Genomic DNA, 15,963 nt, shown 5'->3' with positions numbered 1-15,963 from the left:
ATTTTTAGCCATACAGTGTATAAACAGTATATATTTCTCATATCAAGCCTTTTGGACATTACAATAATATAAAATAGCAACAGTTTTCTTTACCTTAGGGGCTGGATCTTTGTGTTGCGGTTCCTCTGGTCTCACCCAAGGCTGTGGTGCTCTGGGTTCTCCGGCAATGTTCAACTCCACTCCTGCACCTATGCCCCTGGTTCCTTCCTGAGGCCGGTGCCTGGTCTCTGAGGGTCTGAGGACTGGTGGGGGTGCCTCTTCTGGAGAGGCACTGGACAGTGGGGTGGCTTTCTCTTTCCAGAAGAATCCAGTCACCATTATAAAGGACTTGATGTTTGGGTAGGGTGCTGTAAGTTCCCGTAGCAGAGACACGTAATGCAGGGCCTTGTAGTAGTGCAGGAAAGAAATGACACACAGCCCCACGGTGCAAAGTAAAAACACTCTGTGGCGTCGCATTTTCATCCTATGAATATATAAACAAGGGAAGGTGGGGGATGAGGGGTTTGGAGAAAAAGAGAAACTTCATTAGATATATTGGGATTTTAAAATCATTTCTTTTTTGAGGCTCCAATATAAGCCTAGCCTGTGCATTTAATTTAGATCCAGCTATGCAAATAAAACCAAACTAATCCCACACAGTATCTGTTTTGGGAAAGGGTCCTGCATTAAACTAATCTGACCTTCACTCCATCATTTAAGGTCATCTAACTGGCTCCCAGCCTCTCATTCATCTTTATGTTCTGTATCGATTGCAGTCCACCTTAAGCAGGAAAACCAGACAGCAGCAGAGACACCCAATCTGGCTGAAATAGCATCTGATACACAGACTGAATGTCAAATTGCTCTGGCCTAGACCCCATGGCCCTCCATTTTGCAGCTAAATCTAGAGAGGTCATATTTGTCATAGCTAGTTCTGCCACAGGAGGATAAAAGAGTTATGAAAAGAGAGCAAGAGACACACTCAAGGGGGAAAAAAAACAAAAAAAAAAATTCACAAAATCTAGTGATGAGAATGAAGCCATTGTGGCTCTGATGTGACCCTCGTCAAAGAGACTTCTGGCTTGTCTTCAACTGTACAAGCTGTGTGCATGAATAGGGAAAGAGTAAAAGGACAAAAAGTGAAAGAGAAAGACAGGGCGTATTTGGCTTTATTCTGCAGGCCTGAGTTCCTGTTTCTCTGTGTTTTTATTCCTTTTCTATTCCCACTTGCCTATTCTTCTTTTCCAGGGCTGCATGCCCTCTCTCTCGCTCTTTTTTCTTTTTTTTTGGTTTCCTTCCGCTTCTCTCCTTATACAGAATAACAGCAGGGAAGGTGGTTAAGTGCATGGAGTGAATGTGACAGGAAAGAATGAACAAGCGTGACCATATAAATAAAAATGCTTCATTTGCCTCTAAACAATATGGTTCCTGGGCAATGGGAAAGAAAGGCTGTTTGCTCTTTGCAGTTATATATGCATATAAAAAGTGCATATAAAAAAGATGCTAAGACGACGGAACTGGGTTTAAGTGTTAGCTACGTTCATTATTATAAACCTCATGATAATGAATACAGCAAGTCCTGCAGGGCTGAGATCATGTTTAAGAAATGGTGACATGTTTGGAAACTCAGTTGTGAAAGAATTTCAATGATATGGTTCATGCTCTACTTCACTCTCATTGCCTTTTTCTTTTCTTTTTTTTTTAAAAAGAGTTTATTAGTTTTGGTTTCTGTGTGGTCACAACACAAAGCCTAGCACAGAAAAGTCAGCTGGGTGCTTGCTAGGATCCTTTCGATGCCTGACATGAGTTTTGTGGATAAGTACCATATGTTAAAGTACATCAACACATGCTATTTTCTCCTCTGGTGTGAAGGTGTGATTCCATTTAAAGTGAAATAAATTGGTTTACTGATCTTCCTACATAGCTACATATACCATTTACTGGCACCTGTAAGTCACCCAGAAATAAAGACCTTTTTTTTTCTTTCAGAAGGCAGAAACTCCAGCACATCCTGTTCTCTTCCACTGACTCATTTTCCAGTTTGTAACTTTCAGGGTCAATAGCAGCTCATTCATTTTTTAATTGACCACTGTGATGACAGTCTCACACATCTGGTTTCTACTGCCTATCAAAGTTCACCTAGATAAAGTCCACCCTATGTGAAAGAAAACCCTATTAGATGTAAAAGCACATCCTTTTCCCTTCAGCGAAATGAGCTTTTTTCGTTTTCTGGTTTAGAAACCAGAGACAAGTAACACATGCTGCTATCTTACAGTGGCTCATCTTTCCAAGCTTTGCAAATTTGCAAGGTCAAAGTTCACCTAGTTGAACTCAATACCTCTTGGGTCCTTTCCCATTCAAGTGAACTGTTTTGTTCACCAGACGAATTATATTTGTCTTCAGTCTGCCTGCTCTGCAGACATACTAATTTGGGAATTTCTTTCATACTAATGAAGATCTGATGGTAGGCAAGGTGGCAGCTGTGGGAGTAATTCAGACAAGACAAAAATGCGACGGAAACCATTCACTGCCAAAAACATCTTAGCAAGTGAAAATATTTTGAATATTAGATTTGAATATTAGTATTACATATGGGTTTGAATCCTAAAAAAAAAATGCCACAGCCATCAGCAGCCAGACATTTAAGAGAGTATAATAAGCTGTACTCTCTTTGGGCTACACCAGGCGTTGCCAACATTGCTAACAAGAAAGCTCTAACAGGAAGAAAAAGAAAAATGAAAAAACAGGATTCTATCACAAAAAGCTCTAGCATATGTCTATGGCCAAGACTGGCTAATATATTTTTTCCTGAATGCCAAGCAACAGTAAGAAAACCGTGAGACAAAAGTCTGGTGTGAAAGCTAGTTAATCTTTTTTTTTTTCCCTTTTCAAACAAATCAAAGAGATGACAGTCTCACCTTCTTGGTTTCTATTGGCTCACAAGGCTGAGGTTCGTCAATTCACAGGCCAAAGTTCGCCTAGAAGTTGGTGCGAAGTGAAAGTAACCACTATCGAAAGTGTGCCTTTGACATCCTGCGTCCTTTCCCCTTCGGTGAATTAGCTTTTCCTCCAGGTGCAATTTATTCGTTTTTCGACTGACTGCTGCGTTATCTGAAAAAGAAGGAAAGCATAGTTTTCAGGTTTCAGGGTCAAAAATTGAAAATGCTACAGCTAAAAATGTACACGTTAACTCTCTCTGCCTGTCAATCAGAAAAATCCTAGCCAATCATGGACATTTATAAGGTCGTGATTTGAAGCAGTCACGCTATGGGGGAATCTGTCTCTCTATCTGTCTTTCTAATCATATTCCATTTGAATACAAAAAAGCAAGTGATCATGGGCATAGATCTACATTATACCCCAAAGACTCTATAGTGTGTGTTTAATCAGGCACTGATTTTGTTTCCTCAAGCACTCTCCCCATGAAGACTGGATCAAAACCCCAGGACTCTTAACACTGCCAAGAACCCTAATAGTTCCATTGCTTCTGCTGTAACGCACATCAATCGAGCCTCTGCATCTCTCCCCCATGGTTTATTTGTTGTTATAGCCACCTGTTAATCTAAGGGAACACAAATCTCAGGATTGGCAAGGAGACCGCGGATGGGCCGAACATCGAGCCAGTCAAATTAACAAACCAAATATTTGGACCTTATGCTTAGGCAGATTTGCCGATAATAAACAGAGGGTGAAATAGCTTGAAAGCGAAACACATAATTGGAACGCGTGTAATAATTTGATTCTAACAAACCTCTTCCTAATGTCAGTCATACCAGCAGCTGCTGCTGCAGGAGGGGGCGAGGCAGAACTAAAACCTTAATGGCTTTGTGAGTAATAGCTGCTTTTACAATTTTGTACAATTGAACAGTTACCTCATCAGTGACATTTTCAAAATAGTGATTAAAATGTGTTCCTCTCTATTACCGGTTTTCTGTCTGTTCATTTTAGACTAGGTTATCGAACTATGAAAGTTTAAACCGTTAGTGGGTAACCATTGGAACACAAAAGGAAATCTGGGTGCAACTGGGAGCCAAAACTGGGTTTAACACAATAAACTTTCTCAACAAACACAAACGAAATCTAAAAACACAGAGTTGTCCCACTGTGAGCCCTAGATACACACTTATAAGAACACAAGCTATTCAAGGCACAATTGACCTGACAGGAGACTGGAAGACCATAAAAGAAGTTTGCGAAGAAATTCTAACCTAAATGGCTCATACTGTTCAACTGATGTGCCGTGCCATTTTTCATAGAAAATCTCTCAAATGGCACAAACCATTTGAGAGATTTCTGTGTGACTGAAGGGACAGCTTTCTGTGAAAAAACTAGGTCACAGACCTCGCCCTTAGACAATGTCTCCCGGTGGGCGGTGGAATGTTCCAGAAATAGCTGGAATTTATTTATGGACATAAAGATGTGGACATGCCCTCTGTGGAGCACGTCTAACCTGACCTCTGTCGATATCCATTACATACCATTTACAATGCTCAGATGATGTTCCCCGGCACAATCCGAGCTATTTTTTGCTGACAGTGCAGACAATCGGTAAATATTGTGTCCTTGCAGTGTCCTGGTCTTGGTCTCACTTCATACTTTCTCTGGCTGCCAACAGCTGGTATGATAGTCCCATTGCTCTTAACCTCTTTAACCGTGAGCTGGCTACAATCATTTGCATTGATTTCCTTTCCACCATGCATCTCAATCAAAGTTACTAATGATCATGCATAACTATTGGATTTAGTGACAGGCTTCGTTAAGACTCTGAACGCTGAAAGCCATCTGTCGTCTTGCGCGCAATTAAAGTACGACAGATGTGCTGTGACTTGGACCACGTTGATAGGCTTTTCACCAAAGGCATATCACTTTCCTAATAAAGAATCTCCCGCTGGGTGACATGCCTACCTCTAGTGTTTAATATTCATGCCTGCTTCAAGACTTTTAGCCGGATCAAAAGTGTTAGGCTGCTTTTATTTGCTCCCTGGATGTTGAATTAGGAAGTCTACTGCTAACAGGAATCTATTTTGGTATCCATTTCTCTTGGTTGTACGTCTGTGTGTAGATTGATTGGTGACCACTAAAATGAGTCATATTTGGAAAAATGAAGAACTGACCAGTGAAATTCCTTTCTTTATCCATAAAAACAAAGATGTAAAGGTCAGTAAAAGTCATTACCGAAATTGCTTCTGAAGATCCTCTTTGTAATTATGACAAAAGAGACATTCATGTATTTCTAATTCTTCGCTGCAGCAATCAGCCATACTCTGAACCATTCTTGTTGCTGGGGTGGTATAATAAAAGGTACATCTTTTGTATGCATCTTTCACCTTTAAAATAATTTATGGTGTATAATTGTACCTTAACAAACCACAGATGTCAGTTTAAAGCTTTAATCTGAAAGCTAATTAATGGTACACCACACGTAGGCAAATTTACTGAAGGTACAATGGACGTACCTTTAAATGTAAACCCTCATGACCCCCCCCCTTTATGCCCCCCCCTTTTCCCAGCAGGATTTTACATTCAACCTGCCTGAATTAGATGAACCTCTTTATGAATTATGCTATCAAACAAACATTTCTGATAGCATATATCATGACTCAATTCTGGAGAACAAGGACTCAAGTGGTTAAGGCTCTGGGTCGTTGACCGGAAGATCGGGGGTTCAAGCCCCAGCACCCGTCAAGCTGCCACTGTTGGGCCCTTGAGCAAGGCCCTTAACCCTCTCTGCTCCAGGGGCGCTGTATCATGGCTGACCCTGCGCTCTGACCCCAACCTCCAAGGATGGGACATGTGAAGAAAGAATTTCACTGTGCTGGAATGTACTGCATGTGTGACAAATAAAGGCTATTTCTATATTTCCTGATAAGAGTGTCAAGTTTTGCCCAGCCACTAGAAGGCCATCAGTTTGAATTAGACAGCCAGAAGTGTGAAATATGGCTAATTAAACGGCATAATGAGGCAGAGACGGTTATTTTTTCCCCCCATTCAGATGTGTGTCAAGCAATGGTAGCTAAATATCAATATCCAGTAACCACAACAATAAGCAGTTTTTCTATTATACACCCATCAAAAGAATTCTGATTTTTTTTTTTGTTTTGACTCAAGAGCGAGTTTCTGCAAACTCACCAGTCAAATTCACCCAGATAAAAATCGACAGGAAGTAAAAGTAACTACTACCAGAAGCTGCACTGGTTTTTCTGCCAGGTGAATGTTCTTTATGTGTGACTGCTTTAGCTGAGAAGGCGGAGAACCATAGTTTTCAGGTGGCTCTGACAAGCAATATCATCTCAGATAACATCAGCTGATAAAATCATCAGAAATAAAGTGTGTGCCACTTTAGCTAAACAGGGCTTATATACTGTAGATGGCTGTCAATTTCTCAGACAGCAGGAAAAGTTGCAGAAAACATCAAGTCAAGTCAAGGACAATAAATATCAAAATGGTGACCTCTTAAACAAGACAAAACTTAGAAATGGAGACGAAACACTCTCATCAAGCATCTGGATCCCGCCCATGTGACAGCCATCAGCTCCCTACAATACATTTCCAACATCATACTTATGAATATGGATTTCCTACAGAACCAGTATCTGGCTGATTTTAAGTATTTTAATGATAATACTGGTCAGGTCCTGATCTAAATCAAGGAAGAATTTAGAAGAGGAGGAGAAAGAGACAGATAAGATGATAATAAAAATAAAAGATAAAATTGAATGTCAAATAAATCTGCCAGGACGGCACAAATATTAAAATATTGGTGGAAGGATGCGATCTAATATATTTATTCAAATGGACTTAAGAGGATTGCTTTTATCCTTCTGTAATTTATCAAATAAACATAGCAATACAAGTTTCTTGGACTGCCATCTGGTGAGTTCTTTAAAAAACTGGCCAAAATGTGATGAGACTATCCTGACATCATCATGCATGCCAATTTAGGCTTAAAATTAATGATGTATTCGTATCACATTTCTTAATGCCAGGTATAACTTCACACCTCGGCTTTGGAATTGTAGTTTGTGTCTGCTGAATCGGTTACACGATGCCCGTGCTGTTCTCCGGTTTCAACGTGATGTTGCTTCACACCCAAGAACGGCGTCAGACAGACGGCCAGCAGGCACCGGAGCAGATCAGGGTACAGACCCACACTGAATAATACAACAAGATTAAACGAGGGATACACTGGAAGAGCAGGGGCAAAAGAAAGACATGGAAGGAGAGATAGAGAGATAGAAAGAGGAACTGGCAAGGTGAGGAAAGGGCTAGCCAGCAAAAAGTATTCATCAATAATGGAAGTGTACTGGACAGGGAGCAGAGGATTTCTCCCAGCTGATTGTGAGTGTGTGTGTGTGTGTGTGTCAGTCAGTGAGAGAAAGAGAGAGAGATGCTCCTGCAGCCTGTCTCCCAGAGCCAAAGTGAATAAATCCGGTCTCCACTGAAATGGAGTTCTACAATCCAGCGAGTCACCTCAATGCCCTCATCAATAATGCAGCTAAGCCGCTACAGGAGGAAAAGATCTCATCTGAGCTCTCTGCACATACAAAGCAGAAAACCTGCAAACACACACAGCTGAACTGGATAATTTACAGCTAAACTCAAATATGAAAGTGGAATGAAGCTCTTTGATTTGAAAGAGTGACCCTATAGTAGCGGCGTTTCTTCTTCGGAGACTATACAATGAGCATTTTGATACATAATTAAAGATTCAGCGTGTCTGGAAAACTCATTTAATGTAGCCAACAACTCAATATGGTACAGCCAGCACCTTGAATATTAAAGTTGAATATTAAGGACTTGTTACGCTGTTTTGAAAAATGCCAAAACAGAGGCCAGACCTCCATCACTGGGACAGACAGGGGCCAGACCTCCTTTATTAAGAGAGACAGAGGCCACACATTCTTTAATAAAGGACATACAGAGGCCACACCCCCTTTAACTGGGACAGACATGGGCCGCACCGTCTTTACTTGGACAGACAGAGGCCACACCTCCTTTACTTGGACAGAAGGAGGCCACACCTCCTTTACTTGGACAGACAGGGCACACACATTCTTTAATAAGGACAGACAGAGGGCACACCTCCTTCACTGGGACAGACAGAGGCCACACCTCTTTAACTGGGACAAACAGAGGCCTCAACTCTTTTAATGGGACAGACAGAGGCCAGACCTCCTTTACTGCAACAGACAGAGGCCACACTTCTAACAGGGACAGACAGGGGCCACAACTCCTTTACTGGGACAGCCAGAGGCTACACCTTCCTTACTTAAACGGACAGGAGCCACAACTCCTTTACATAGACTGACAGAGGCCACACTTCCTTTAATGAAGACAGACAGAAGACACACCTCCTTTACTGGGACAGATAGACTTCTTTACTGGGACAGAGAGAGGCCACACCTCTAATGGGGACAGACAGAGGCCACAACTCCTTTACTGAGACAGATAAGACTCCTTTACTGGGACAGAGAGGAGCCAGAACTCCTCCAATGGGACTGGCATTCAGAGGCCACAACTGCTTTACCGAAACTGATAACCACAGAAGCCACACCTCCTTTCAGGACTGCAAGAACTAGAACTAGAACTGACACAGAAGCCCAACTTCCTTCACCTCACCAGGTTCTCTTCAATCCCCACCTTGGCCTCAACAGTACAACAGATAATTGGTTAAACAGTACATTAACACAGAACAAAGTCTCTCTCTATCTCTCATTCTCTCTCACACACACAGGCACACACATGAAAAATTCCTTAGAGGACGAGCCGAGAAGTGCTGATTACTCACCTTCCCAAAATAGTAGCTTCATTTCTGCCGAATCAGATCAAGCAATGCAATTTGGGTTTTCTTATTAACTATCGTCATGCCGCTGGGTAGTCAGGTATCTCATATTCACACACCAAAGCACACACTCAGCAAAATTAAACCATCTCACTCAGGCACATGAGTACCCACTTCCTGCAGAGGTCCTATTATATTGGAGTTTGTCCCCAGGTGTATGTCATTATTTATTATTTGTCAGAGAGCATTGCAAACAGTGGATTTCCTGCACAGACTGACAAACTTAAGCTTAAGGCTTTTTTACTTTCTTACTTTGTGGTGCTACTTTAGCACAGAGCGTGCCATCTTTTCCCTCAAAACACATATTTTTAAAGTAGTTAAGTTACTCTCTGTAGCATGTAATGAGGTATCTTGACAAAAGCTACTTTTCTACCCAGGCGGTTTTGCTAATTGGTAAACCATTTGAGGAGATGTTTTCGGTGCAAAAGCACAGAAAAACACTGCGAAAAATATCTATAATGGGTTAACCATATAATCGCTGCACTACACACACACACACACCACACACACACCATGGAAATCGGTCAATATTTTATCATTAGAGTTAATGCTCTTATCACGGTATTGCTTTAAATACGCTATATTATTATTTCCAACCTGCCGCTGTTCCAAATCTGGTCTGAATTATTATTTAATTAAATAAAATCCCATCCTAACTCAGTTGCCTGCAACCATACTGACCTTGCTTCTCAAATCTTGTCCTGAGAGAAATAAAGCTGCGTACACTTGAGTCGAAGTCGTTAGAAGAGCAGTTGGACAAACACCAAAAATGAACTCTACCCACTGGTTCATGAAGACTGTTATCTCTAAAGACCCGAATAGCAGGATTTATTAATGCCATTCCTGTTCCCATTTGCTTTATGCAAAACTTCTTTTCAATGCACTTTATGTTGACTGCTGCCATGGAGTATCAGATGCAAAATTTGTGTCCGAGGAAACAGAGTTTTTTTTTTAAAGACTAGAATCTTAGCTTAAAAAATTTTTTTTAAAAAAGAGTTATCATTGTATGTAACACAGTGAACTATCTCTCTCTATAAACATTACTGGAATAAACTGCGGGGAAACCCAGAAGTCAAAAGGCCAGGATGCTCTGTATATTCTGACTCTTGACATTTCCTCAACCACAACAACATTAATTATAATAATAATTAATTATACTATATTGCCAAAAGTTTCACTGAATCACTGAATTCAGGTGTTGTTTTTCAGGGGTTGGGCTTGGCACCTTAGTTCCAGAGAAAGGAACTCTTAATGCTTTAGCATACAAAGACGTTTTGGACAATTTCATGCCCCTTTCCTGTTCCAACATGACTGCACACCAGTGCACAAAGCAAGGTCCATAAAGACATGGATGAGTGAATTTGGTGTGGAGGAACTTGACCTGACCTCAACCCGATAGAACACCTTTGGGATGAATTAGAGCAGAGACTGTGAGCCAGACCTTCTCATCCAACATCAGTGCCTGACCTCACAAATGCATTTCTAGAGGAATGGTCAAAAATTCCCATAAACACACTCCTAAACCTTGTGGAATGTCTTACCAGAAGAGTTGAAGCTGTTATAGCTGCAAAGGGCAGACCAAATCCATGTGTCCCAAAACGGTTGGCAATACAGTGCATATTTGCTAGAATATTTATAAAATCATGGCCTACTATAAACCCTAACCAGGCATAACACATTGCCGTACATTCATATTAATGAACAGGGTCTTTGTTTGTCTTGCAAGCTTTATATATGACGATTTATTTCCTCATGGAAGCAAAAACCAAGCTTTCTTAAAAAATAAGAAATATAAAAAGAACTAAGAACGCTTCTTCTATTCATGTGTATTTGTATCTATTCAGAATTTGTTAGCTGTTCATTATAGTCCTACTAATTATGCTAGTTATGGTAATTAGAATAAGTGAAAGCATGGTTAGACCTTGTACACAGGCAAAAAATAATTGTTTATTAGGAAAAAATTACGAAACAATCGAACTTGCACTTTAATAAATGCATCTTAATAAACACATCAGTCAGTCATGTTCTTCATCTCGTGAATGGAGTTTTAGTTTTTCTTAGCTTAAATGAATATCTGCGGTGCTAGGTTCAAATTTGTAAACTAATGAATGAATAAATAAATAAATAAATAAATAAACTTCAAAGACTGCTATCTGGTGTTCTCTTTCTCTCAGGATGAAAGAAATTCTGCCACAAAATGTAAAAATGCAGCGTCTCGAAATGGAGCACTGAAGTAGTAGCGGTGTTTGTCATTGTTACCATTATTGTGTTATTTTATTATAGACGCACACTGATCTGCTGTCCTGTGTTCAGACAAGGCGTATTAGCAATGACCTCAGTTTGTTCAAGCAAAAACGTCTACTGCAGCCGAAGCCTGGAGCTCAGGAGGAGCCAGACTGTCATGTGTAGCAAGAGAGAACAAGCTGTTAACGTGGGGGGGGGAGAATAAGATGTCTAAATGTGTAGGAGACGTCAAGATTTATTACAGTTTTATTGATTTAATGATCTGTGTGAACCAAGTGACCCGACAAAAGTGTGGGAGGGGAGAGAGCTTTGAAGAGTTATCATGAACACACAGATACAAACACACACACACAAAATGAATATATTCATCCATTTCACCTAGCTTCCCCTTTTCACCTAAATTCCATTTGAGTTTTGTCACATTCTTGTTTTCTTAGCTTATTAAACCACAGCAAACAACAAACCAGGCAAAGGCTAGCAAATATAATAATGCTAACTATATAATAGAGAGCTGAGGTAAAAAAAGACTACGCCACTAACCTAGCAAACTAACCAAACGAACCCTGTGAGGTAAACGAAGATAAATACTTTTTTTCTGTACCTTTCTTTAAAAGGTTTCATGGATACTCTACCCTCCTACGCTAACAAAAGCTAATACAGGTGCTAATAAACAGAGCTAACAAAAGTTGTAAATGCTTGTTACTTGGTTTAGTGTTTTTTTTCCTGGACATTCCATCTTCCTCTGCGCACAAAAGCTAAGGTGCTAATCAAGTGAGAGAGCTAAACTAACAAAAGCTGAGGCGCTAACAAATTGAGCTAACAATTAGAGCTAACAAAGCTTGAAATTGGAGTTTCTTTCGTTTTTCTGGATACTCCAGTGAGAGCACTAAACTAACTAACGCTGAGGTGCTAACAAACCGAGCTAACAGAAAAGCTGTAAAAGCCACTGGTAAAATATTTGCATCGAAAATAAAGAAATAGAGCCAAAAAAAAAAAGCTCGAAAAGTTAGCGGTATATTGTGTCTTGATGGTAGAGTTGCTAATCGCTTCAACACTATATTTTAGTAGTTTTGAGTCAAGCTATTTGATGCATAGTACATGGTATAAAAGCAAATAATTCACAACAGTTTCATCATGATTTGTTTTAGCCCCGAAACCCTAGCAGTATCATCTGTAGCGGTTTCAGGAAGCATTCTTCTGCACTACTGCTTTGCGAAGCATGAAAAAGATCAGCTGATCCAGGAATAAGATTACGGTTTAGCTCAATACCCGGCGTAGCAACGTTTGTTGTTTTCGACCAGCATGGATTTCTTGTTAAAAAAACGATTAGCCTATTTTATAATTTACAGCGCTACAGGGAGAATAGACTTGTAGTATTCTACCCTCACATGAAGTCTTTTATAACCACTACTGCTGCAGAATTCGACCCCAAACACCACCTCAAAGCAATCCTCTCCCTTCACCTGTGCTGCTAAAATAAGTACACCCATTGAGATTGCGTTTCTGGTAAAGCCGCGTTTCTCCCGCTTTCTAATTCGATTCGAATCACTAGAGTTTTACTGGCACAAATTCTAATACTCTTTCCGGCTTTCTCTCTATTTATAAACACTCATGTATGCATCACCCGTGCTTTTGCTTCCATCTCTGCAGCATCTCTCTTTTTTTTTTTCTGTCTTTCTCATACTCCTTTGTCATCCTGCCTTAGCAAATGTGTAAGAGCTCGCAGTATTTCAGAGGCGCTGAAACGAGTTCAGTGAACTAGCTCAAGCGTAGAATCTTACCTCTTGTCTCACGGCATCTGAGGATTCCCCATTCCTCCATCTGTACCCCATCTCTCTCTTTCTCTGACTCATCTCTGTACCACTGTCTTTATTTTTCACACAGGTGGCGTTAGGTCACATCAGGCCAAAGCTACATTCGGTTTATAGGAACCTTCTCCCCTCCTACTCTTACTGTAGAGCACACACCCACTGAACAAAGAAAATGCAAATCTAAGACAACAGCAGGCAGAATAAACAAAGCCATAATGCTAATCGCGCCACAATTGCATTCTCGTTCTTCCGTCTTCTTAAAGCCTCTGCAATTCTAACTTCAAAATGCCCCCCCCCAAAAAAAGATATTTAAGCGATATACACCAAATCAGGCATAACATTATGACCACCTGCCTGATATTGTGTTGGGCACCTTTTTGCTGCCAAAAGAGCCCTGACCAGTTGAGGCATGGACTCTGAAGATCTCTGAAGGTGTGCTGTGATATCTGGCACCAAGATGTTAGCAGCAGATCCTTGAAGCCACTGAAAGCCCCACCTCGCAACTTACAGGACTTAAAGAATACTTTTGATAGATACTGACCACTGCAGACCGGGAACACCCCACAAGAGCAGCAGTTTTGGAGATGCTCTGATCCAGTCGTCTAGTCATCACAATTTGGCCCTTGTCAAACTTGCTCAAATCCTTATGCTTGCCCATTTTTCCTGCTTCTAACACATCAACGTTAAGGAGAAAATGTTCACTTGCTGCCTAATATATCCCACCCACTAACAGGTACCATGATGAGGAGATAATCAGTCTTATTTACTTCACCTGTCAGTGGTCATAATGTTATGCCTGATCAGTGTACAAACATTTGAAAATTATTTGCTCTGGACCTATAACCCTACCTATCTAACTAAATTTTACAAAAACAGTTGTTGTATGTCTGATCAGAATAGTGTACGAGACAGTCAGACTCAAGGCTGTGGTTTCGGTGTGCTATAACTAGCTGGAAGTGATGCAGTGCAAAACAGACAAGGAAACTGCAGCAATGTCAAAACAGTGACGTTATCTCTTTGGGTTAAAATAAACGTTGCTTCGCATTCAAGTGCCTTTTTCATATCGAGAGCATATTAACAATAGGCTAATACACCAAATGCTAGACAGTACTAGACACAGAGGTCAGGTCAGTATAGGACTTTTGGAGATCATGATCATCTCGTTATAGAATTATTTCCTTACTGCTCTAGAATTTCTATTTCTTTTTGCAGATTTTGCTTTAGGTAGCAGTACTCAAGTGTACATTTCCACAATGGAGTGAAGCACTATACCGTGATTGTTAATAAATTCTGCTCATTTGCTACTTCCATTAACCCGTTTCTCTATGAATTTTTAATTGTGCTTAAGGATATTTTTCGTTTTTAGTCTGTTCACAACGAATTCAAGCAGATGGAAAAAAGAGGTTTAATTAGACCAGAGTTTTCAACTAGAGTAAACCTTGCATATGTGAGAAGCATTTGCCTTAAGAGAAGATGCAACAAAGTGTGATGGAAACTGTAGGTGTGTGTGTGTCTGTTGCCATGTTGATGCTGCTGCTTTGTCAGTTTTCATGAATGTTTAAAATATCAAATTTGCCTTTTCTTTCATGTGTTCTCAGAAAAATTAACATGCATATAAAAAAAAAAACATTCTGGACACAGAGAGAGAGACAGATGGAAAGACAGACAGATAGATAGAGAGAGAGAGATGAGATAAGACAGACAGACAGACAGACAGACAGACAGACAGATAGATCAACCGAACAACATATACCGAAAGGAAGAGAGATAGCTAGATAGTAAGAGGAATAATAAAAAAACAAAAAAAGTAGGCAGGACAAAGAAAAGGGGGAAGAGAGAGAAAAAGAGAGAGAGAGAGGCTTCTGAAGTCTCACTGTCTTTCTCAGAAAGCAGGATGTTGGGCTCCAAACAGGATGGAGAATTTTAATGGAATAGTAGGGATGGTAGGATTTAAAAAAAAAAAAAAAGGATAAAAGGATGACAAACACAGAAGTGTTTCAGCAGCTGATGTTAATCTGGTTACATAAAGCACCAGAGCGCGCAAATAAAATTCGGGTACGAGAACCGAGAGACGGAGCAATGGGAAGAACAGAGGAGACGGAGAGAAGCTGAGAGTCAGCATGCTGATTGTTTGTGCGCTAGCGTCAGTCTCAGTTTGGCTCTGAAACGAGTCGAACACTAGAGATGTGCTTCAAGCTGCCTGATGTTTAAGCATTCAGTGCGAGTCGGGATAAAGAAATAATCCAGGTGCCGTTTACGTACAAACTGCCCTGCACAAAATGTTCTTTGTAACACACACACACACACACAGAAGAGCCTGAAGCTTGTGTTATGTGTTCAAACCAGTGGCAGTTCATATTAATGCCCTGATAAGGTCTTGCCTCAATAAAATCACACACACACACACACACACACACTAACCTACCAAACATATACACAGTCAGTGTCCTTTCTCACTGCTCTTTCTTGCTCTATCGGCCTTAAACACACACACACGCCACCATACTTGTGCTCTCTCACTCACCCACACACAACACAAGCTTTTCCACTTTCCCCATTCAGAGTTTGGCCATTCGTGCACAAACACACACACATTTTCCTTCAGTCGCATGCATGTTGTTTTTGTTTTAAAACTTTACAGGAACCCGTGTTGCCCTCAGCATTGCCGGCTCTCCGAGGTCACGGCTACACCCTTAGCTATGGGCTGTTATATAACTCTACACTATGATGAGGACATCTTGTCCATTTCTACTGCTGGTTGCAGGTTGATATGACCGTTAATTATCCTGAAGTAGATTCTAGGTTTCTTTATACCACAGCAATTAGTAAACGATTATAGTTTTGTTTATTTATTTATTTATTTATTAAAGAACAGATCCATTTAAATTTAATATAAAGTTTTCTGTCCTGAAGACTCTAACATGGTGGAAAAACTCCTGTCAACAAACCACTGACACTGGAGACTCCTTCCATAAATCTTAACTAAAACATCTCCTAACAGGAAACCATATCAGCAAGTCTACTTTTTTCTTTTTGTTATATCAGAAAATGATTTTAATTCCCTGAGAATGAGCTGGAAAAAAAAAA

The 15,963-nt window shown here is 40.4% G+C and overlaps 1 protein-coding gene across 1 annotated transcript in view; it reads right to left on the bottom strand.

Moving 5' to 3' along the window:
• The window catches only part of mgat3b (beta-1,4-mannosyl-glycoprotein 4-beta-N-acetylglucosaminyltransferase b), a 53,580-nt gene that overhangs the window by 8,189 nt on the left and 29,428 nt on the right, over window positions 1-15,963 (bottom strand). Inside the window, exons 2-3 of the mRNA XM_058403864.1 lie at window positions 2,898-3,090; window positions 94-463 (exon numbers count right to left, since the gene is read on the bottom strand). Coding sequence (XP_058259847.1) covers window positions 94-462 — 369 coding nt within the window. The 5' untranslated portion in view covers window position 463; window positions 2,898-3,090. The remainder of the gene's footprint in view (window positions 1-93; window positions 464-2,897; window positions 3,091-15,963) is intronic.

Source organism: Hemibagrus wyckioides, linkage group LG11 (assembly GCF_019097595.1).
Source record: "Hemibagrus wyckioides isolate EC202008001 linkage group LG11, SWU_Hwy_1.0, whole genome shotgun sequence".
NCBI lineage: Eukaryota > Metazoa > Chordata > Actinopteri > Siluriformes > Bagridae > Hemibagrus > Hemibagrus wyckioides.
The sequence above is the reverse complement of the archived record's forward strand: the minus strand, read 5'-3'. Positions and strand labels throughout refer to the sequence as shown.